This window comes from Dermochelys coriacea, chromosome 13, assembly GCF_009764565.3.
Source record: "Dermochelys coriacea isolate rDerCor1 chromosome 13, rDerCor1.pri.v4, whole genome shotgun sequence".
Classification (NCBI taxonomy): Eukaryota; Metazoa; Chordata; order Testudines; family Dermochelyidae; genus Dermochelys; species Dermochelys coriacea.
In genome coordinates, this window is record NC_050080.1 from 14,667,953 (window position 1) to 14,693,181 (window position 25,229).

The following is a 25,229-nucleotide window of genomic DNA, read 5'->3' on the forward strand; positions in this document are numbered from 1 at the left end:
TTTTTCAGATGATTGATGGCACAGTAAAGAATGTTACAAACAGCATGTGCTAAAACACTGAAGGGATCAAGTACATTCATGGAAAAAATGATTAAATCCAGTGTAAATTTAGGTTGCCCATTAGTTAAGCCCAACCTAAATTTGACCACTTCTCCTCATCCAGATAAACTCCTGGAATTGTAAACTCAAAAAAACTATTTTCAGGATACAGTTATGAGAACTGACATTGTGGGGCATAATAATGTGCCACACACAAACTCTGCTTTGAAGCATAGTAATTCAAGTTGTAACTTCTGAATCTCTTGTGGGGAAATTCTTGATAAATAGTGGTAACTAGTGAAACTTCATGGTTTAAGGCAAACAAATAAAATAATTCCAGAAATCCACACATCTGAAGAAAGCAGTGCATTCGAACTAAGTAGGTGGTGTGTATTAGTTCCTTAAAAAAAAAAGACAGAGTGCATTGGACTCTGCTATATCGTTTTTATTTTGACTGTTCAAAGAAGGTGGTTTACTGCAGTGAATAGATTTAATTTGGTATGTAATTATGTTTAAAATTTACAGTAAGTATAAGTGGTTACATCAAAAATTTTAAATATTTAAATGGTAAATGAGATTAAAAACATACAAATTAATTATTTTAAGCAATTCTAAATTGGAAGCATTTGTGTTTACATTTAGAAGTTGGGGTGTTTTGTATGTGTATAATCTAAAATAGATATGTAAAATGGGATTCAAAATGAAGTGTCTGCAGTTTATGCACTTAAACACCAATACCTAGTTCATTTTTGTATACAATCTAATTCTTTAAGATTTTTGCAACAGAGTGACAGACTCTTTTAAATAATGGCATTAGTGAAGCTATTGTTAGTACAGGAATTTATACTATCTGCCAGTAATGTGAAAATAACTTCAAGCTGATTTAAGCTTGGAAAAGTTTAGAGTTCTCCTCCTTCCTTTTCATAGGCCATAAGGATAAAATCCAAAGTGTCTGTCTCTGTCAAAGGCAGTTTTCACAGCACTAATGTGAAACTACTTCAGCTTGTTGCATCACTTAAAAATGCTTTAATATATGCACTGAAATATGGATTCAGCAGACTTGTAATCTGAAATATGGGATATTGTGAGGTTTTTAATGTAGCTGGGTAAAATGCTTTTTATATAACAATTTAGTATAGAAATTAGCAGAAAAAAATGAGTTGGTGGTCAAGATTATGCTATGTATTCCCAGTAGGTCAGGGGAGAGATGTAATTAGGTATTTCTCTAACCTTTCTTTATGGCATATTGGAAACGTAGCTTGTATTTTGAATGAGTGCTAAAGACTTCAATATAAAACTTACCAATGTATTTGAGATATGATTGTCTCCTTTAAAAAGGTCTGTCTTGTTTCATTTTTTAAATATTTTTTTTAAACTTTAAAAGCTAGTTGTGGTTCTGTTTCTATAGGTGCCGGAGTTCTCTGTTCTACTCAGCCTCTTGACTCTGTCCTGCACAATAGAAGTATTTGAAATATTACGAAGGGAGAAATAAGTCCAACTGATGACTTCTGCAGACTCTCTTTAATGTTAAGTGAACTTAAACAGCAGAAAAAGTAGCTTAAGGAAACAAACCAATGGGTGTACTTTAATGGTGTATGGATACAGATTGATTTTTATCTCCTTTGACATCTGTGGCAAGACTTCCATGCAGTAGTCTTCTATCCTAGCATATCTGCATGCATATGTGAGGAGAACCTTACAAGGGTCCTTATTGTGACCGGAGAACATCCCAGGAAGAACTGAGACATCACGTTAATACATGATAGGGAACGAAACCCAGGAAATATGCCAACTCAACCCCTTTTAGTATATATGGATGGACCGGATGGGATAGCCAGTACTGTTGGTGTGCAGATGGAGAACAACGATGCCTCGATGCCGATAAAGGGGACCAACACAATTTCTTACAAAAACATGCAAGAAAAGTTCTTGATGCAAGCGGAAGGGTGTATGCCTTTGGATTGCATGTTTTGTGATCAGACTTTTAAACACCCTGAAGAACTTGGTAAGCACGTCTTAACTCAACATAGACCAACGCTTTGTGAACCAGCCGTTCTGCGTGTTGAAGCAGAGTATATTAGTCCTCTTGATAAATGTCAAGTTAAAACAAACTTGCCATCACCAGACAACAATGAGAAGGACAATGAAGAATTTAGCTGTGACGTTTGTGGGCAAACATTTGGTGAAGCTTTTGATGTTGAGACTCACATGAAAAAGCATAAGGACTCTTTCACATATTGGTGTAATGTATGTGGAAGAAGATTTAAAGAGCCTTGGTTCCTCAAAAATCACATGAGAACACATACTGGTAAACCTGGTTCAAGAAATAAGCTTCAACAAGGTTCTGAAAGCCCAGTAACAATAAATGAGGTGGTACAGGAGCATGTAAATGAAAATGTAACATCACCTTACAAAATCTGCATGGTTTGTGGTTTCCTATTTCTCAATAAAGAGAACTTAATTGAGCACAGTAAAGTGCACACCAAAGAGTCAGCATCCAATGGTGAGGGAGCCAATAAAGGAGGACTGGCCCAGAGAGAGGAATTTCTGCAATTTTTGAACTTAAGACCAAATGTGACTCCAGAAAAGAATAGATCAGAAAAACCTGTGAAATGGATAGCTGAACTGGATCCATTCAATACATATCAAGCATGGCAGCTTGCTACCAAAGGTAAAGTTGCTGTTGGCCATGGACAGATTAAAGAACCAGGGCAAGAAGGAAGTACAGACAATGATGATTCATCATCTGATAAAGAAGAACTTGGTGAAATTTGGAATACAAATAAAGGTAGCCAGGTTAGTCAGACTGAAAGTACTGGTAAGTCAAAAGTAAATAAAAGTAGCAGTTGTCCAGGAAATGGTACCCTGTCCCAGGACAAACAGAAACATCCCAATGGTGAAGTGCCTTCTATGGAGATGGATCCTAAATTGTCACAAAACAAAGAGAAACCAACACACTGCTCAGAGTGTGGCAAAGCCTTTAGAACATACCACCAGCTAGTTCTTCATTCAAGAGTACATAAGAGAGAGAGGAGGACTGATGCAGAGACTTCAGCCACTTCTAGAACATACTGTGCAGACTTAATTGTAACCCTACATGAAAATGGAGTAGTAGATCGAACAGAGGGAGGCTCTGAAGATGGATCTGAAGATGGACTACCAGACACACTTCATTTGGGTAAGAAGTATATATAAACATTTTGGATTAAAATAGCATAATATCTTGTTTTGGTTTTTTTGTACAAAGCAAGGAAATGTTAAATTATCTGCCTAATTTGTCCATCATAAACTATGACCAGATGATATAAAATGCTAGCGGGGTGGTATCTCCATTTTGAGATCTCCTTAACATACATAAAATATTTAATGTCTTTCTGTTTATGCTTTGGGTTTAGGAAATTATGATAAATTAATTTATCAAACTGGATAGCAAGTGCAGGCAATGGTTAGAGGAGAAATTTACTAAAATAACTGGTTTAAAAAAATAGACTTTTAAATAGTTGGTTGTCACTAGAAAAACAATTAGTTGTCACTGCAGGCTTAAAATGAAATGAAGTGTAATGTACAAGCTTAAGTTAGTGCAAAAAAGAAAAAAGTCCTATCTAGGAAGAACAGAAGTACTTGTGGCACCTTAGACTAACAAATTTATTAGCATAAGCTTTCATGGGCTACAGCTCGCTTCGTCGGATGCATAGAATGGAACATATAGTAAGAGGTGCGCGCGCGCGCGTGCACACACACAGAAGGTGAAAATTGCCATACAAACTCTAAGAAAGAGGCTAATTAGCCTCTTTCTTACAGTTTGTATGGCAACTTCCACCTTCTCTGTATGTATGTACATCTTCCTACTATATGTTCCATTCTATGCATCTGATGAAGTGGGCTGTAGCCCATGAAAGCTTATGCTCTAATAAATTTGTCAGTCTCTAAGGTGCCACAAGTACTTCTGTTCTTTTTGCGGATACAGACTAACATGGCTGCTACTCTGAAACCTATCTAGGAAGAGAATTCTTCTTGAGAAACAGCTTAGCAATTATAGTCCAAATATAGTGACTTTCTTTTGAAAAAGAATCATAGAAATGGAGGGCTAGAAGGGACCTCAGGAGGTCATCTAGACAATCCCTGAAAGCTGTTTCTGTCCAGTTTTTAAGAACATGCAATAATGGGGATTCCACAACCTCCCTTTGTAACTTATTTCAGTGTTTATCTATCACTATAGTTGGAATGTCTTTTTCAATATCAAACCTAAATCAGCCTGTTTTACAGATTAAACCAATTATTTGTTCTGCCTTCAGTGGACATAGAGAACAGTCAAATGCTATCCTGTTTATAACAGCCATTAACATATTTGAAAACAATTATCAGGACCCCACCCCCCAGTCTTATTGTCTCAAGACTAAACCTACCCACTTTTTTAACTGTTAATCATATGTCAGGTTTTCTAAACTTCTCATTTTTGTTGCTCTCATCTGGATTCTCTCTCCAATTTTTTCATAACTTAACGTGTGATTCCCAGAACTGGACACAATATTCCAGCTGAGGCCTCACCTCTATTGAGTTGAGAAGGACAATTACCTTCGGTGCCTTACTTATAACACTCCTGTTTTTACACCCCAGAATATTAGCCTTTTTTGCAACTACATCACATAGTTGGCTCAGTCAATATGTGATGCTCTGTAAACCCCCCCTCCCCCCCAACTCTTTTCAGCAGTACTGCTGCTGCTACTAGCCGGTTAAACCTATTAAACCCTGTGCTTGTCTTTGCTGAATTTCATCTTGTTGATTTCAGACCACTTCTCCAATTTGTCAAAGCTGTTCTGAAATCTAATCTAGTCCCCCAAAGTGCTTGCAACCTCTCTCATCTGGTGTCATTCTTAAATTTATTAAGCATATGCTCCACTCCTTTATCCATGTCATTTAATGAAAATATTGAATAGTGCTGGGCCCAGGACAGACCTCTGTAGGACCCTACTCAATACAAGTCCCCTGTCTGACAGCGAACCATTGACAACTACTCTTTGAGTATGGCCTCTCACCCCCCACCCCCTTATAATAACTTCAACTAGATCACATATTCTCTTGTTTGAGAATATCACATTGGACTGCAAAAAGCCTTACTAAACTAAAGATATATCACATCTACAACTTCCCTAATCTACTGGGCCAGTAACCCTATCAAAGAAGGAAACTAGATTGGTTTGGCATGATTTGTTGTTGACAAATCCATATTGGCCATTCTTTATAACTCTGTTATCCCTTAGGTGCTTACAAATTGATTGTTTAATCATTTGTTCCAGTATCTTTTCAAGTATTGAAGATAGCTTGAGAGGTCTACAATTCCCAAGTTCTTTGTTACCCATTTTAAAGATAGGTACTATGTTTATCCTTCAGTCTTATGGGACGTCACCTGTGCTCCATGAGTTCTGAAAGATAATCGCTTATGGTTCCAGTATTCCTTCAAGTAGTTCCTGATGTACTCTAGGGTGCATTCAGTCAGGCCCAGCCAACTTGAGTACATCTAACTAAGTGTTCTTTAACCTGCTTTCTTATTTTAGCTTGTGTTCCTTCCCCCTTGTTGTTAATATTAATTGTGTTAAGTGTCTGATCACAATTTACCCTTTTAGCGAAGTCTGAAGCAAAATAGGAACACCTGAGCCATGAGTTCACACTCCTTCCCTGCTAAGTATAGGACCTACACTTTCCTTCATCCTTCTCTTGTCACACCTGTGTATGGGTGTATGTCATTTCTTACTAGTTGTTGTGTCCCTTGCTAGGTGTAACTTACGTTGTGCCTTAATCTTTTTGATTTTGTCCCTACATGCTTGTACTATTCTTTTGTACATACCCTTAATGTGTCCATGTTTCCACTTTTTGTAGGTTTCCTTTTGGGTTTTTTCCCCCCCTCAAGGTAGTTTAAAAAAAAAAAAAGTTCCTAATGAGTCTTATTGGCCTCTTTCCTCCATGTGGGAATAGTTTGCTTTTGTGTGTCTATCTCTTTGAGAGCTGGCAGTTTTTCCTGAACTTCTTTTCCCTTTAGATTTTCTTCCCATGGGACCTTAACTATCAGTTCTCTGGGCTTGTTAGTTTTGTTTTTAAGTCCATTGTCCTTATTTTGGTGCTCTCACTCCTTTCTTTCCTTAGAATCAATAATTTCATGATCACTTTCACTCAAATTGCCTTCCACCTTCAGCTTTACAACCAATTCTTCCTTGTTAGTCAGAATGAACTCTTCTGAATTACTACTTCTACCTTTTGAAACAAAGTTGTCCAAGAATGTACTGGGCGTTTTGTATTTTGACACATTACTTTTCCAACAGATGTCTGGGCAATTAGTCCTCCCTTATTATCAGATCTAGTGTTTTTTGGATATTTCTGTTTTGTTCTAGAAATGTCTCATAGAACTCCTCCTCCTGATTTGGTGGTCTATACTAGACTCTGACCATGACACAGCCCCTCTTTTTGTTTTTGTTTTTTCTCTTATCTTCCTCAGACTTTCAAATGGCCTACCTCTAATCTCCTTCTGGACCTCCAAACAAATGTGTATTTCTGATGTCTAATGTAACGCCTCCCTTTTTTTTTTTTTCCTCCACCCATCCTTCCTGAACAACCTATATTCCAGCCATGAGATTTCTCGCCCAGTCTGTGATGCAGTTAAGTAATAATTTAGCTTACAGATTAATATTTCCAGTTTTTCTTCCCCATATGGCCGTGCCATATTGTAAAACGAAAGTTATTCTTCATTTTCTGCTTTTATTGTGGAGGCGGCAGAACAGTCTAGTGTGTAGTATCTGCAGGTATTAGAACTTTAAAAACTGAAGAATTAACTCAATTTGGTCACTGCTTTTGTATATAGCATATTCCCTTGAATGATGTGAAGTTAGCAAAATTCAATGTTGGGGACCAACATCCTTAAATTACCAGAAAGAGGAAAGGTAGGCAAGTTACTGGCATTTGAATTGACTAAGAGACCGGTATGCTTAAATACACTACTTGGAAGAAAAGTGCTAACACAGTTTCCTTGGCCAGAGTAGACAGGATCAAACTGTTTAGAACTTTGAATCAGCAGTAACAATCTTGTGTAGGACAGGAATATATGGAACATTAAAACTTTAACAATTCTTCTAGAGTTAACATTTATTGTACTCTTTTGGGGATTAGGGTAAAAAAAAAATAGCAAAGATGGTATTTTAACTGGTTAGAATTTCTAACTGTGGACTTGTATCTTCATCTTACATGTGACATACTTTGTGTCTGCGTTTAAAGAAAGGATACTTGCATAACCTCAAGACACAATGTACAGAATGTCCTGGCATACACTATTGCATTTTTTCCAATTTTAGCAATGTACAACCCTTAGTTTGGCTGCTGTGATACTGATTCAATTAAGAAATGCTAAATGTACTACTTGTTGCTCCTTCTCAGTTGCTGTTATCTTCCTGCATTAAAAGTTATCATGAGATGCTGAGTCATAGTTCCAATGCATATATCCGTTTGAATGGGTGTGTTTTTAAAACTGCTATAACAATTTTCTAATAAATATAAATATAAAAAATAAAATACTTTCAGCACAAGTTTGAGCTATTTGAAGCCACTTCAGTATTTGATGAACAATAAGTGATTAACCAAGTAAGGATGAATTCACTAAAAACAAAATCCTTTCTAGTCCATTTTGATCTGAGTGATGACAGTTGGTGTCCTCAAAGGTGTATTTAATATAGCCTGATTTAAAAAAAAAAGTTGACTTTGACTTTTATAGTATTCATGAATAAAACTTTCTCTTCCTTGTTAGACATATGCTGCACTTGCTACCCTCTAGTGGTAACTATTGGTGCTTACACTTACAAAAAGAGGCCAAGTTTCTCTAAGTGCGAACTTGAAAAAAATGTTAAATACTGTGAAACACTAGTCATGTCACTTCCTTACTCCTTTATATTTGCCAGATCTCAACTTAAGTATTAATAGTTCCCAGGGTCAAAAAATGAAGACCATTTTACCAAGACTGTTGATACTAAAATGGTCTCCCCCAGGCACGATATTCCATTGATTAGTGCAAACTAATTTCTGCAGTAGTGTACTATAAGCCTGTATCTTATCTTGTCTAGTTTAAACTCCTGTCTTAAAGAAAACATTTTGGTCTGTTTGTGGGCCATAAAGGATTTATAAGATATGGTATACACAATGGAGAGAAGCATACGTGATTAAAGTTAACAATGTATTTGTTCAACTCTTAGGGCCTAGCTTTGGATTGTTTCAATCCCAAAGGATCCTTCATCAGTCACAAACCACAATACTATCTGACGCATAACTGAAAGTCTCTTAAAACTCTCTTGACAGTCAGATAGCAGGAGTGTGCAGCAATGTAGATCAGAGGGGTTTTTGCTGATCTATATTGGGAGCTAGCCTCCCCTAATTAAATGGGGGGAGGAAGTGATTTCTAGCAGACACTTGTGCTTTTGCGATTGAAACAAATGGAGCCCAAATTTACATTTACTCTTCATAATGTGGGTTTGCATGTTTTTTTTTTCCTTACAAAGATAAAAATGAAGATGGCTTGGAAAGAGCAAAAGTTAAAAACCTTGGGGCCTCGAGAGAATGCAGCTATTGTGGAAAATATTTCCGCTCAAATTATTACCTCAATATTCATCTCAGAACTCATACAGGTAAAGGATTTTAAATTCTTCAGGAGAAGGTCTGCTTAAGTCAGATCAGAGGGAACTTTAGATTCCTGTTAAGAACAAATTAAAACTATCTATCTACAAAATTGCTGAAATTATGATTTAAAGTCTTCAGTGTTGCAATTGAAGTGTAAATGAAACATAGCCTTAAACAGCTATGTGTATTTATTTTAATTTCCTAAACTCAAATCTACTCTAAATTAGACTATCATGCTAGACTGTTATGTCTCTGCTACACTTTGATTTGTAACATTGTATCCTGACTTTCACCCTTGTCTAATTATCACACTGCTCTTAAAAATCCAGAATACAACTCCCAAGTATGTGTGCTGCCGCTGTGTCAGAGACTGTTGTCCCTGTTTTCAGTAAAGCTTCTTTTCCATACCCCATACATACTCCTCCTCCAAAGAAACTGTCAGTGTATTTAATGAACTGAAATGTCCCTATTTTTTCTCAAAGGACTGTTTATACATTTGGCTAATATTATTCCCATTTGCTGACCAGCCCATGTTGTCTTTGGCCATGCCGATATGTGGCTGCAATTGATCAAACGGGGTCCCTTTAATTATGCTTATTTCCTTTATCTGTGCTCAACAGATTGCTAACTGCCATCCCTACAACTTCTGAACATGTAGGAAAAACTCTCATCCTAGCCAGAAGATGTCACTGTAGTTAACAAAAAAAAAACCCACCCACAAAAAACCACTAGGTATAGTTCTTGGAGGTCATGGATCAATTTGGAGCCTGCATAAGAAATGTGTGTGCTTTTGAGCAGGGGGAGGAGAAAAGAACACTATTTTCTTAGTCTTGTGAATTCTAAAACTCATTGAATCATTTAATTATGTTGAAGATTTTAAATAGATATGCATCCAACTTTTTCTCTGATGAAACTGTTTCAGGTGAAAAACCATACAAATGTGAATTTTGTGAGTATGCAGCAGCCCAGAAAACATCATTGAGGTATCATTTAGAGAGGCATCACAAGGAGAAGCAGGCTGATATCGCAACAGATGTGAAAAGTGACAGCAAAGTTTTGTTACAGAGTCAGGAGATGGACCTCCTGCAAGCCACTGATGGTGCTCAAGAAACCAAAAACTTGAAAAGGTTTATTGACTGTGCCAAAGATGCAAAGGGCTGCCCACCTGTAAAGCAACAAAAAGAGATATTGTCTTCCTTTCAGAGCATATTGGGTGGTCCAGTCGTGTTGACCATGAAAAATGACTCTCAGGACTTGAAGGGTGCAGTTCGTAATAGCTCAAATCAAATGAATGAGAACTCAGATGCTCCTTACCTGGAAAAGCTAAAAGCAGAGGGAAAAGCAATGGAATCTCAGGCAAATGATCCCATTGATAAAAAAGAGAGAGATGCTTTAGTGACATTGGAGGGAGATGATATCCAGTTGATTGGTGCCTTAAAGGACATAAATAATGTGGAAGAAATGATAGAGAGCACCGAAAAATGCAAACACAAGCATATAATGAGCTCTCAAGAAAAGCCGTTAAATTTATCTATTGGGACAGTGCAAGAATGTTCAGTGATCTCAACTGCTAAAGGCTTGTTAGCAACCAGCACCTGCCCATTTTGTACTTATAGAACATTTTATCCAGAAGTACTTATGATACACCAGAGGTTGATGCATAAATACAATCCCGACACTGTTAATAAAAATGGTTACAGAAACAAGGCTTTGGCTAAAGCCAGGCGTACTGGATGCCCACCAGCTCTTCTTGGTAAAGATGTGCTTCCCCTGTCTCTTAACCCTAATAAAAGCAAGGCTTCCCTATCTATGCAACCAAAACAGTTGCATACAGAGAAGACTAAACAGTGTCCCCCTCTACAGAGCAAAGTCCCTGTTTTTTCTACTGTAGATCCCAGCTGTTCAGCGCCAAGTAACTTGAAGTCTTACAAACCACAAAGCATTGGCGCTCAGGCGAGTAGCTGTCGGCAACCACAGCAAGATATGCACTCAAATCCTAGTATTTCTTCCGTAATGGATAGAGTAAAAAAAGCTGAACCTAAAGCAAAAACTCTAAATATATCAGCTTCTCAACCTGGTGTAGTCAGTAGCAGCATCAATAGCTCCTATGATTCTCCCCTTAATGAATCTGCCTGGTTCAGTAATCGAGGAAGAGAATATCTCTGCAATAGATCTGTGGGTCACATAAACTTAGAATTTGGTGAACCATCTTCTAAAAGAGTGAAACCTAATCTGTTAGCTCTTGAACACATTGACTCTGCAAGGATTAATTACAGAAGATATGACGTGAGCAGATCTCGTGTTGCAAACAGATATGCAAATCTGTTACCTCAGGAATGTTCACATGCCAAACCTGCATCCTCTGTTTTGCCAACCAAACAAGAGCTTCTGAATTCAGATGAAGCTGATTCTCGAAATGTACTAACTATTCTGAAAACCTATGAGCCGTATAGCTCTGGATCACTTTATGGTTCTTTTGGACCTAGCAATGGCCAAGCAACCAGCTCTCCAATAGAAGGTACTGTATTTTCTCTGTATATACTCAACTGTAACTCTGGTAAAACTTAAATTTTTGCTCTAATTTTAAGATAAATGATTCAAATCATTTATTTAAATGCACAAAACTCTCTGCACCAGTACATACTAGTGATGCAAACGATGGTTTGTCAACATTTTATTATCTTATTCAATGGCTTATGATTTAAGGTCACAGCAAGTATTCAGATTTTAAATTCAATTAGTGTAACTTGTTGCTTCATGTACATAGTAACAAACATCTGTTGCAGGAAGTTGAAGTTTTCTAAAAGGTTAATTTTTAAGTGTTACTATAACATCTATTCTGATTGATGTCAAATATGTACTACTGTTAGTACTCCCAACCTTCATTGCTGTGGGTCAGTTAATGTTTCTAGAGTATATTAAAGAATTATAATGCTAAATGTTAAACATTTAGCATCTCATACAAAGAAACCTTGGACCCCATGGAATGTTTATCAAATTTCTTCCAAAGAGCATTTAAAAAAAAAAAAAAAAGCCCAACCTCCAAAATATATTAAATCTGTAAAACTTACTTCAGGTCTGCCTTAAACCTATATATTCTACATCTGGACTAAAAACTTCAGTGGGTTACATTAATGTGTAATTTTTAATAGAAGCTGAACACTTCATTAGAAATGTCTGTAATATTCAAATTGAAAAGTTCCATCACTAACCAATAATATTTTACTGTAGTAACTTCATTTGGTAAATATCACTCTTAACGAAGATTTTCAAAACCAGGAGCCTAAAGCAAAATGCATTAATCCATTTTTAGGTACCTGCCTAATTTTACAAAATGTTGAACATCTGAGAGCTCCCACTGAGGTCAACATGGACTTAAGAGACTAAATTTACTTATGGGGAAAAAAAAAACCTTGAACTTGGGATCTTGCCATTCCTATCTTCACCTATTTTTATTTGTACTCTTGTACTGCAGTCTAACACAGCCACTAAAGTTGAAATGCTGTGCTATGTAGAACTCAGTGGCTTTCTAATTTATAGTCTGACATACGATTTGAAAGGTGTATCTTTGCAGCTTATCTATATTAATTGCTTTGTACGAAAACTCTCTTAAAATGTTGTAGATATCTAAAGAATTTCTTAACTTTAATTATGCCTCATAACCACTGAGCTCCATGGAAGCATGCATGCGAAGTACTTTTTTAAACTTTTGTCAGCAACTTGTCCTCTGTGAAAATAAAGTAATACATTTATAGTATATTGTGGTGGGTAACCAATATTGCTGAACCAGTTTGGGTCATAGAAGATGTGGTGATGGCAACATATTAAACCTGCATTTGGAAGTTGAAAGGTATAGTAGGTGTTGGTGTGGGTGTTTTGGGTGGAGATGTGTAAACCTAGTCTCCACTAGTGGGAATATGGGAGGAAGAGTGACAGCTTTTTTCTTATCTGATGGATGAGAGGTGGAATGCAGTATCTGATTCATTTCCAAGTGTTTGAAATTAATTTGTGGTTCCTAGTCATAAGGGCAGTGTCCTCTGCCATGTGTAGGCTACAGCAGCACAGCTAAGGTGTTGGATATTTCTACACTACATCGATGGAAGGGGTTTTTCCATCAACGTACCTAATCCACATCTCTGAGAGGCAGAAGCCAGGTTGAAAAAGGGTTCTTCCATTAAGTTGACCTAACTATGGTGCTCGGGGCATGACATTTTTCACAGCCCTGAGCAACATAGCTAGGTTAATCTAATTTTTAAACATTCAAGTCCAGGTCTTGAATGTACTAACACTGGCTGCTAGGATATGTGATTTGCTTTGGAGACGCATGAAGTAGTGAGTTGGCTATGAGTTCTCTGGGTTGGGAGGGTGTATGTCTTCATTCTTATATAAATAACAATAAGGGAGTAAAAGAGGGGAAATGGTCTGATGGATGGGCTTTTTGAAAAGAGAAATGTATCAAAATACCTTAAGTAACCTGGCTTTTCGCAGAAGTTATTGATAAAATCTTAACTTTAGCTGAGTACTGAAGTTTTTTAATGTGAGTTTGCTTTTAGAAAGCATTAAAGCCTTAATTTGATGTGGACGTTATCTGTCTGTAAATGTTACTTTGCTATCATTATGTATTTTCAGTAAAACACAAGACAGCATTGGCTGCAGTTGTAGAGCCTGTAACTTCTTTGACCAGCTGATGGCTAGACACAGAAACAGCCATCCACTAGTCACATTTATAAACTCTGAAACAGTCTCCGCTTTTCATCTTTTGTTTTAAACTGCTTATTGTGAATAATGTGCAGTTTACATGCTCAGAAGAAACTGATGGTCTGTCCTTCAGTCTAAATGAGGGCCTTCTGTGGATCTTGAAGCCATTATTGGCCATGCAACACAAGGCCTACATGCAATAATCCAAAATTTCAAGAAACGTTCTAGGTATTAATGACTAGAACCCTATTGATTTCTGGTCAAATCCAGGAGGAGGAAATTGAGGGGAACCCATCAAGCCCCTTACTGCATCTAGTTAGCGCGTGCACGTGCACACATCTGTATATATCTACATCTCAGGTCTGCCAGTCCTCTCAGTTTAAAATATTGACAACCTGAATGGCTTTTTCTGTCCGAGAGATAGTAATAAGAATAGTGACATGGAGTGGAGGATGGGAAGGGAGGCCGCATGGTAGAATGGGGTACAATGGTATGGCAGGAGAAGTTATGGAGGGGAGACAGACACAGCCAGAGACAAAGGGAAATGAGGGAATTGCAGGGAGTCCCTGAGATAAAGGGATGGGAATTTGCAGGGGGTGGGAATGCAACAAACCCCTTTCGTGTGAATGAGTTCAACTTGCAGAAGCAACAAAACATGAGAAACTCTATCTAAATTCTTGTAATGCCTATGTTCACCTAGATTTTCTCCTTCCTTTATGCTTCTTAAAAATATCCGCAAACCTAGCCCTCTTCCTATGCTAAAACTTTATGGCATCTGATGGAAATTCTGCTTCTGAAATCTGAGCTTGTGGACATCATAATACACACATTGCAGCATGTGGCAATTATTATATCTATAGGAACAGTCCTACAAGTTCAGATTTCTGCACCTCGAGGCAGTAAGGTCTGTAGCTTGCAGCTGAGAATTTAAACTTCATCAAATTCTCTAGTTTCCACTTCTTAGTCATCTAAACCACCATTTTTCCCCCCATAAATGGTCAAAAGGCCTCAGTTAGATACTACATTGAAGAAGGCCTTAGAAGTACCTAGATAGAAACCAAAGGCAGACTTTCTAGGCCAATACATTTTTCAGATGACATTCAAAAATAATTAAAAAACCTCTTGCAAACTCTCATCTCATTGACTTGTTCCGTTATCCTCCAACTCTCAGATAATCCTCTTGATGGTGCCCCATACATGAGTAAATTCAGATGGATTTGTTTGGTTTTTTTGGGGGGGTGGGGGAGTTGGGAAGAGGAGACAGCCAAATTGTGCTAAGTATTAGACACTTAATGGACAGGGTGGAGATTGGAAAGAAGTCTAATTCTCTAATTTATTCCACAGAACAATTTTCTTACACGTTAAAAGTACGCAGGTGTATCTAAAAGTAGTAACAACTAGCAACTCTTAAGGGATATGTTTTATAAAATACCATATGCAAATAGTTTGCAGGTGTACAGCTGCAAGTTCTGGTACCCTTATTTCTCCCTGATGTTCTAAAACATGATGTTAAACGCCTTTTTATGGCCTGTTTTGTCTTGTGGAAACATTATTTAGGTCCTATGGACATGTTATATCACGTTAAATGCTGGATCAAATTGTCATGAGAATATGTTCCACTTGGCAAACTTGATTAAACCACGTTTATTGCTCGTAAACTGTGCCAGTTTGCATTGCCCTGAAGAGACAGAAACATTCTGAAACCACTCGGTTTGTGTTACTCTCAAATTAGTCATCCTTTGCAGTGGCAACACTTTATCAAGTGTAACCTGTTGGCTGATTGATCTGGCCGAGACTGAAAATTGAAGACAATTGCTCAGACACATTCCAGCAATTTTGTAGATTATGTTGAAATATTAATTTAGCTTTGCCATTTAAATTTAATTAAAGCCTTACTGGTTTTTTCACAGTGCATTTAAGGCTTTCATGGAATATAGACAGTAGTTTAGCTTTTGTATCCTAATGGAGTATTGGTTCTTGAAACAGACTTGGTTCTTGAAAGTTCTTGAAACTTTTTCTAAGTTTTATTAGCTTATGTCAAAAACATTGCATAAGATTTAATATGATCAAGTATTAATTTAAACCTGTATTTAGAAATCTTAAGTGATCCCTTTAGTAATTAAATCAATAAGCACAATACTGCCTTGGTAACGGCATTACAAAGTCTGTCCATGTAAATACATACAAAGATTTAAAAAAAAAAACAAAAACCCTAAAGCTTTCTGTACACTTACTATCACGTTGAAAAGAAACTTAAACTTGAAATGCAGCCTGTTACCATGGCATAGTAAATTATCAAAAACTTCTGTTTGAAAGTGATGCATATAGAGGAGGTAGAAATCCTGTACCTAGCACCACATCATTTAGACAGATGACTGGTTCAGTTTTAAAATAAATTAAATTGAACACGTCTGTAAAATAGTTTACAATGCAAGCCCAATAAAAGTTGTTGTGATAGACATAAGGCAATGTAGATTCTAGTTCATTGGAAATATTCACTTTTAGACTAGTATACTGATTTTTTAATAAATAAAACTGTTTTGAAAAAAACTTGTGCGTTATATTGTGCTTACATGTTGCTGATCTGTGTAAGAGGAAAACTTTAAGCCCTGGTCTACACGGGAGGGGTGGAGGGGGAATTGATCTAAGTTACACAACTTCAGTTATGTGAATAACATAGCTGAAGTTGACATACTTAAATCAACTTACTATGGTGTCTCCACTGCGGTGAGTCAACTCTGCCTGCGGCACTGAAGTACAAGAGTTGACGGGAGAATGCTTAGGGGTCAATTTATCGCATCTAGACTAGATGTGATAATCTATCTCCTTTGGATCGATCGCTGCCCACCTATCCAGTGGGTAGTGAAGACATACCCTTAGTAGAATGAAAGGTTGAAGGAACCTTTATGTGTATATGGGAGTGATGTTTCATATAAGGCCTTAATATTAAGTTTTTATTTTTTCTTAAAATTACATACCACTTTTTTAGGATTGTTCTTCTGCAATGTCTGTCTTGTACCTCTAAAATTGTTGTGCTGTGCATTGGTTTGAGTGCTGTCTTCCACTCCATGGTGGTCTGCACTTCAGTGGCAAAGCATACCTACATAAGTAGTTTGTAAAGCACTTTTGAATCATTGGGTGAAAAGGCATTGTAAAATCACTTCACTTGCAAACGAAAAGGGAATTGAGTAAATTGTATGATGAGCCTTGTTTTCCAAATAATCTCGTTAATGCCTCTTAAAATTTACTTTATCAGGAAAAAGGCCGGTGTCATACCAACACTTATCTAACAGCATGCTACAAAAGCGAAGTTATGAGAGTTTTATTGGCAATGCACGTTTTCGACCAAATGACAAGAAAACTTGATTATTTACTTCAAGAAATGGTAAAAAATCCTGTTAAATGACTTTACTTTTTATATTTGTTAAGTCTGGCATCAAATATATTGGTACATTAAATTATTAGAAGAGTTATGGAAAAAAAAGTGTGAATTAGGTCAGTGAGAAGAATACAAAAGTCCTCTTTACTATGAAAAATTAACTAAATATCATGGTCAGTGTTTAGGATTGTATTTTGAAAAGTCCAAAAGACTTGGTTTAGAACCTTCACCCATGATAGTAAATGTGGAGGAGCTTGTTTCCCAAAATAAATGGGAGCATTAACAATATTTAAATTAAATCTACTAAACTAGATTTAAAGGGTTACAATATCAGTCTATTAAAGTGTTCAAGGGAAGAATCTACACAAAGTTAAAATGTGAGTTTAAAAAGTACATGGAGAATTGACTTACAAATGAGAAGGCAGCTTATATTAGCTAGGATTCATGCACTTATGAAAACTTGATCTCTAAACTTGATATCTAAGCTATCATGTCAGATAAACTTCCCTGCCAGTATGGGATTGTTCATTGCACTGCATTTTTTGAATATTCACAAAATGGTGTGAAATAACTAAAGTTCCACTGCTTGAGTCAAGCTTTAACTATTTTTCTCAGAGATTGCATGACATCCTGTGTATCATTCCTCAGGAAACACTTCCTGATGTTCAACTCCTTGACATTGACACCTCATGTATTATATATGCTTGGAGTTGTATAACCTTGTTAGTTAGTTAGTTCTCCCAGAGAGGTAGGGGGAAGTCTTTTATAATCTAGACAGTCAGCTGTAACTCTCTGGAGTTGGGACTTCTGTGTAACCTTGGTCAAGTCACATAATCCACCTGTCTCAAATCACTATAATCCAGGGTGGTTCTTACCATATCCTCAACAGTAAGAGGGAACTATTTTTGACATGTTCACATGCTCAGTTGATGAACATAAACAGTTCTGTATCCAATTTTTACTCTTGCTTTATATATTAATTCTCTCTAGTCTCTAACCATTTTTGTTCCTCTTTCTGGAATTCCTTCCAGTTCAGGTAGATGCTGCTTGAATGCTGCAGTGTCCAGACCTATACAATAATTTACATTATTGTTCTACATGCTCTAGAGATCTGAACTATCACCTCTAGTCCATAAAGCTTTTATATCTACAGCATGTTAGATTGTTTTGCTATAGCACTGTCTCTTGGGTCTCTTTTGATCATTTTTTGCTAAATACCTCCCACTCAAGTTTCTCTTTTCCCCCCTTGCCTAGATATCTGTCTAACTTTATTTCCTGCTTATATTTCTATTTATGGTTTGAATGTCTTGAAAAGCTGATTTAATTGCCAATTTTTAATCTACCAAATAGATGCCATATTTCATGTGAAAACATTGTCTAAATATGCCTATTAAAGAATGTGTATATAAATTTCAATTTTAATATTTAAAGATCTTTCTCTAGCTGCATTATTTGAATTTATTAGTTCATAGCACAAAACTATTTTTGGTTTGTTCTAGGTCTGAGGACGCAAATGCAATTTTTGTGGAGTTATTACTTGCAGTTCATCCCTTGAAAGAAATGAATGGTGAAAGCTACTGAACTAAGCTGTGATTGTACTGTATATAAAAACACTACAGTTTTATAATATTGGTTCTGTTAACATTTGTACCAAATAGCCATAAAAAATTGTAGTCTGAACAGTTGGGTTATAAGGGTGTGGAGAATGTATATCTTAATGTTGGTCTTGAATAATATTTTTCTTTAGAATTAATTGACCAAATATTAGGTAGGAATTATATTTTTACATACTTGAGTGCTGCTGAAAAGAGATCTCTTTGAAATAGTATATAATCCTTGCACCTCAGGTAAACTCTGTAAATATCGAAGCATGTTGGTTTAACTACTGTTCCTTTTTCATAGAAGTGGTGGTTTCTCATTTTGTGTTTTTCTGCTATAACTGTTAGTTTTTAAATTTTTTCAAATGAACTATGACATTAAATTGTTCAGTTTAGAAGTATTGTGAACATCCTAGCTAAGGTGCTAACTCTTTGCTGTTCAATCTTGCACGTACTAGGACCATAATTTGTTGAAGCAAACTCTCTGCTTCTGTTAAGATGCTGGAAACATCAATTCATCTTAAAAAGCAAAAGAGAGAAGCAGTTCTTGTCACATCCTGTGCAGGATCTTTCATAGTATTCCTGGGACAGTCAGAATTCTCTCCTTGTGTTAAGTTCATAGTGTCTTAAATGAATGTCTCCACCAATTAAACTCTATTAGCAGAATGTACAGAGAACTCGCAGGACAAACAAGAAATATTTGAATACTTCAAGTGTTTAGGTTTTTACCAAATGTAATACTCTTTCATTTAGGAAAAACATAGTATCTTTATTTTTGCATCATTTTGTCCAGACTCAAATAACATAAATATGTAACAGGCTTACAATAAAAACCATAGGGAACTACAAAGTTTTCTTAAGGGGATGTGGCTTATCATGGCTTGGCCTGCTCGACTGTGCTCAGAAGCTTCTTGAAATCCCTCCTAGCATCTTAATTACAAACTGAAGTGTTGGAAGTGTACTAAGGAACAGTCTGCTATGGGAGAACTTTGGTCCCTGTATTTTTATGAAGACAGCAGGACTTTTTTCTAATGCACATGTTAAACAATTAAACTTGTTAGAGGATGGCCAGATATCTGCCAGTTGAGCTGTTGCATATTTTGACTTTTTGTTTCTACATTAAAGCCTGTAATTGAGACTTGATTCTTCTGTACCTAGTTTTGAATTCCATATATTTTAGTAAAAAAAAATTTTTTTTGCACTGTTCATTTTGCTCTTTGCCCTTCATATAGCAATTGTAAAATAGCCAAGCATAGAAATTCTTGTTTTCATTATGCAAATTGAGACTTTCTAGTTGTATGGCTTAGTTCCTGTAATTTAAATGGAACCTAATTTTAATGTCTCTGTAAACTGGCAATGTAATGAAGTGCTGTGTATCAGGAAATTGTACACTATTTACTTTTTTTCCTGTTCGTAAGCTGAGCCATATGTACATAATCTAGATTGTTTTCCTAGTTTTGCACTTTTATAGCTTATTTTTTTGAAGATGAATTCACTTGGAAGATGGCTAATCTATTTTTTTGTCTGATCTTTCAATGAGTCTTATAGAATGCATGCTGGAACTGTCTTTATACGTTTTAAAGGGATATGTGATTAAAAATTCCACAGGGCTGCATTAAGAAAGAAATCTGAATTGCCAAATCTGTCTTTAAAAACTTTTTCATGCTGGTACACTTTTTCAAGTTTTTATTTTTTGGCCTCTTCCTAAATCTCTTGGGAATTGATTAGAGAACAGTGTACTTAAAAGATTTGCCCATTTCATGGAGTTACAGCCCTGTACTTTAAAGTATACTTTTGCCCATCAGTATTAACTATTGGGATACTACTGGTTTTTATGTGTTTCTTTGGAGAGAACAGTGCATGTATAGAGGTACAAGTTGTTGATTTTGTTTTGTTATATTTATTTCATTCTATTTTGTCTGATTTTTTTTAAGATTGTTGAAACCTTAAGTTGTCAAGCTGTAGACACATTACTCATTTAATTTATAATGTATTTCACTTTAGTTGAGTATGTTACATGTGGATGTAAATATATATTTGGTGTTTTGCAAATCTGGCTTTGTCTTTTTGTTTTAAAAACTTCAGAATATTTTAATGTTCACTTGAGTGACGCTGGATAGTGAGTATAATATATATTTAAATGATCGAAGGTTAGTTGAATACAAGATTCCAGACAACTGATTTGAAGAATGTCTATGTAGCTGTCTTTCTAGAAAGATTGCAAAAGAAGCCCTTGCTCCCCTTCAGTTACCTCCACTTGATTACGTCTCCTAGATTTACACTCTATGCAATGCATTCTTAACAGTGGATGGAAGAGAACAGAACCCTCCATAGATAATTCAGCTAATAAGGGGTGATCTTCCAAGCTTCAGACTTGCCATGGACTTAGTGTTCACTGAGGAGGAGGGGTAAGGGGAGGAGGGGGAAGAGTTGAAAATGTGTTATAAAGGTATTTAAGTGCCTAAGTGCCTAAACACATTTGAGGATCTTGGCTTTAATCGTCAATGAAGGGAAAGTCCATGGAAAGCCTGGAGCTTAAAAATAAGCATTGGAATCAGAGGAAAAAATGACTTTTAAAGTCGTATGTGTAAGGACTAGGACTGTTTCTCACTCATAAGTAAAATGTTTGAAAATGAGAACCTCAGCTGTGTGGTTAAGGCTGGTCTACACTGGTTTTAAGGTGTTTTTAAGGTGACTGTGTCATCATTCACTCTAGCAAAGGAGGTCTGCAGTAGATCCTGTAATCTTCTACTGAAGCACAAATGGGATCTACTCTAAGCCCTGCTGTACAATCATTAACATGTAATTACTATCCTCCTTTAATATCAACAGCAAAATAAACCCACCCTGGTGCATGAAGAGTGGATAATATATATGGAATGACTAAAATGCTTAATTAAGGGTCTCTTGCTGCTTTTAAAGTCTGAGATTTTTGCAAGTCTGTGGTGTTGCTATTCTTCCATTCTCTCTCTCTCTCTCTCCTGCCCCACCCCACATTGCTAACTGGAGAGAGAGATCTTCTCCAGGTTTTAGTTCCATGTAGGGATACACTAACTTTCTGTGAAATAGTATATATGAACTAAGACCCCAGGTCAGGTGTAATTCCAGTGCCTGGGCACAAAGTGCCCAATGTATTTCTAAGATCTCCATTTTAATGGATACTGAGCTGGGACTTGTCAAATACAGCGGAAGATTTAAATTGACCCAGGAAGGGAAGCAAATATGGAGATTCTGCAGTCTGATGGTGTGCAGCCTGTGGTCCAGGAGTCACGTGTGCCTCTTTGGGGATCTAAATTGTGGCCCTCAAAAGCATGAATGTGAATTTAATTATGACGTAAGGGACCAGACACCAGCTATGGGTGAAGTGAATAAAACTGCACCAACCATTCCTCCTTCCTGCCCCTAAACTTGCCTCTTTGCTGGGGATTGTGGGGAAGGAGATACAGGAAATAGCTATGCTTGCTGGGAATCAAAGCATGGGAATTTCTGTGGCTGGTTTCTGTTCCCTTTATAGCACCTGAATTGAACAAAGGCAGTGGACCAATGTTGAGAATCTGCCCCTAAATAATGATTGTGGTACTCTGACCTTTTGATGTATTCATTCCTCAAGTTGAAATGACTGGACTGCTATGGTGCCACTTAATGTTTTGGTGCTTGACGCTTGCAGCTGTATGGGGTGATGGCTCTTGCTTTTAGATGTGGATAAAATCCTTAAGATGTACCAGAAAAATATAATGGATTTAAACTGGTCAAATTCAGGGGACTCCTTTCCAGTGGAGGGCTGGAGCTCTTTGTTCACATACAGGTACTCACAGTGGGGAGGGATGTTGATGCATTCTTTGCACCTGGTTGGACAAAGCTTGTATGCAGGTTCACTGCTTTAATTGTTTATTTGCTTTCTGGACTGAGAGGGCGGGCTGCCATCGAATAAGTATTAGACCCTTATTGGGCTGGCCAGACAAGAATTTCCTTTTGTGAAAAATAGAATTCTTTTACATTTGGCAGCAGAACAGAGACCTTGCAAATTTTTTCTTGAAAAAGCACCGAACACCAATCATATTCTTCTCTGTCTTTCCTGTGGGCGCTGCTCCACTTTGTGTAAATAAATATTTATGGGACCAGAAAGAGGACTGACTTTGGTAGACTAGTAGTTAGGGTACTTGGCATGTTCTTTTCCCCACCTCAGAAATTCCATGTTGCACCTGAAACCTTCCAAGCACACTTTGTCAAATTAAGTTTCCACAAAATATTTTAGTTTTGACAAAATACTATTTTCCAGGGCAGCTGTACTTATTAATTTTTTTGTGTGTATTCACCATGGCTTGCTTATGTATTTTTATCACTAGAGCACATAGAGGTCTTGCCTAAGATCAGGAGCTCCTTCAGCTAGACACTAAAAATACATAATAGGTTGTGCTTATCCCAAAGATTTGTCTAATAGGGAAAAATTGAAGTATTAACCCCATTTTTCAGATAGAACTGAGGTAGAGATTAAATGGTTTACCTTTTGTCATATATGAACTCCATGTCATAGCTGGGATTAAAACTCTGCATCTCAGTTCAGTGCATTAAGCACAAAATCACCCTTTCTCTCCAGGTAAGAACTTTTTCAGTTATTTTCAGCCTTTAAATATTGCTTCCACCATTACTGAAAATTATCATGACCCTGAGACTAATATCACTGTAGTGATGATGGGAGTAGGCTAGGAAAGTGTGTGAGATTGTGCCAGCTGATATAAAATGTATACTAGGTACAATTTTGGTTAGAAGATAACATATGCAAGAGGACAAAAATGTCAATGCAATTTTCAGGTCTATTATAAACACGCCTCTTTAAAATGGCCTTGTTAAGCTTTTTGTATTGTACATCAGTGATTAAGGTAAACGGCAAGAAATGTGCTGAATTGGAAAAGATTTCAAACTATTTTTCTAGATTATTATATAGTAGGCATCCATATTAGCACTTAGACACTGCGTGTGCTGCGCTGTTTTAGTCCTTAAGGCATTTCTTGTGTCCATGAAATGTATTAATATACAGGTAAAGCTGACCTGGACTTTTCTGATTGAAACTTGTGAGGGGATGAGAGGGTTTGTTTTGACAAATTCCTTATTTTGTGTTTTTTCTTCAAAATTGTCCCACTTTGACATTTTTTTAAATGAAATTCCACTTTATTTTCAAATTTAATAAAACTTGAATAGAAATGTAAAAGTCCCTTTGAGATTAAACATTTTAACTGACCCATTCTGAAATATTTTGATATTTAGTTCATGAAAACTTTTCAGATTTTTGACTCAGTTCAGCACAGGATTATTTTTTTTTTTTTTTGAAGTCTGTCTCATGATACAGGAAAACAGTTTCCCACCCAGCTCTCTACATACAGATGCTGAATTAGACCACATCAGTGTATGCAGCTTATGATTTCAAACCACTGATACATACCAAAGTCAACTCATTTACAAATTGTTGTTTCTGAAAGATGGAACATTTTTGAATGAGGGATTATATTAAAGGGATGCAGTGGAAAATATAGGTTTCAGAGTAGCAGCCGTGTTAGTCTGTATTCGCAAAAAGAAAAGGAGTACTTGTGGCACCTTAGAGACTAACAAATTAGTCTCTAAGGTGCCACAAGTACTCCTTTTCTTTTAGTGGAAAATATGGTCCAGAAGAGAATGTGGGGGTGTTTGATATCATTACAGTAAATCAAAGCCAGATCTTTGGTGTTCTGGAATTTATTAATATTGCAGTGTAAGCCCTTCAGTTTTAACTGTGGAGAGTTAATATATTTTTACTTTACACTGTTACTTGATGACCTCCAAGGTCTTTTATCAATATTATTTAAGCCTTTCCACTGTCGTATGAGAAGTGAGAATTATCCCAGGTAAGAGCTGAGGAAGTAAAGAACAGGGTCACTAACTTAGGGTGCGGCTATACTAGAGAGTTTACACCGATTCAACTGCACTGCTGTAAGTTCTCTAATGTAGCTGCTCCATGCCGATGGGGGAGAGCTCTCCTGGGGGGTTAAATACTCTAGCCCCTATAAGCAACACTAGCTATGTTGGCAGAAGAAACTCTCACTGTCATAGCACTGTCCACAATGGAGCTTATGTCAGTGTAACTTATCACACTCAAGTGGTTTATTCACACCCCTGAGCAATATAAGTTATGCAGACATAAGCTGTATGTAGATATAGCCTTAGTCAGGAGCAAAAATAGAACAGATTTGATCACTGTGCTCCATTTGTTACACCAAGATAAATCTGGAATGGCTTTATTGCCTGCTATGAAGTTCTTCTGGATCTATGGAGAACAGGAACTAGATTCAAGACTTCCTGCTTTAGCCACTAAACTAGCCACAGTGTAAACTAAGAATTTATATGTAAACAATTAAGCCTTCTGATTTCTCATAGTAACTGTTTCCTTTTATGCAAAGCACTATGTTCTGTTCCACCTACAAGCAGAGTATCATTACAGAGCTTTGAGTAATGTCTAAAATGCTGGAATATATAACTATAATGTATGATTTCACTACTGTAATTATAACTCAGATCATTTGGGTGATGGCATTAATATTTTTTGTTTGGAGAAATTCACCCCTGTGCTTCTTAATAAAATTGTATAATCGAAGAAAATGTTCTGTTCTATTTGATTTAAAATTATAAGGAAGGAACATTCATTTTCTCTTATTAGGAGGGTTTAGTACTGACTTGCAAAGCTTAACGCCCTTGTTCCCCCCCCCCTTCTTAAGAGTAAAAAAACATGGGGAAAATTGGCAATATAGTACACTACAGCTCAATCTTTCCAAGATATAAAGTATTTATTCATTAATTTGTGCACACTTAAACATACTACATTTAATTAGGAT

The 25,229-nt window shown here is 36.6% G+C and overlaps 1 protein-coding gene across 10 annotated transcripts in view; it reads left to right on the forward strand.

Moving 5' to 3' along the window:
- Positions 1-20,418, forward strand: part of ZNF217 (zinc finger protein 217) — a 36,497-nt gene extending 16,079 nt beyond the window's left edge. For 6 of the 10 annotated variants that reach the window (XM_038370136.2, XM_038370138.2, XM_043496195.1 and 3 more), the window contains 5 exons: positions 1,448-3,217; positions 8,574-8,699; positions 9,614-11,209; positions 16,646-16,774; positions 18,268-20,418. In XM_038370136.2, the coding sequence (XP_038226064.1) occupies positions 1,825-3,217; positions 8,574-8,699; positions 9,614-11,209; positions 16,646-16,755 (3,225 nt within the window). In that variant the 5' untranslated portion in view covers positions 1,448-1,824 and the 3' untranslated portion in view covers positions 16,756-16,774; positions 18,268-20,418. The remainder of the gene's footprint in view (positions 1-1,447; positions 3,218-8,573; positions 8,700-9,613; positions 11,210-16,645; positions 16,775-18,267) is intronic. The other 4 variants (XM_043496198.1, XM_043496199.1, XM_043496203.1 and 1 more) reach the window with 1 other exon arrangement.
- Positions 20,419-25,229: the final 4,811 nt, after the last annotated feature.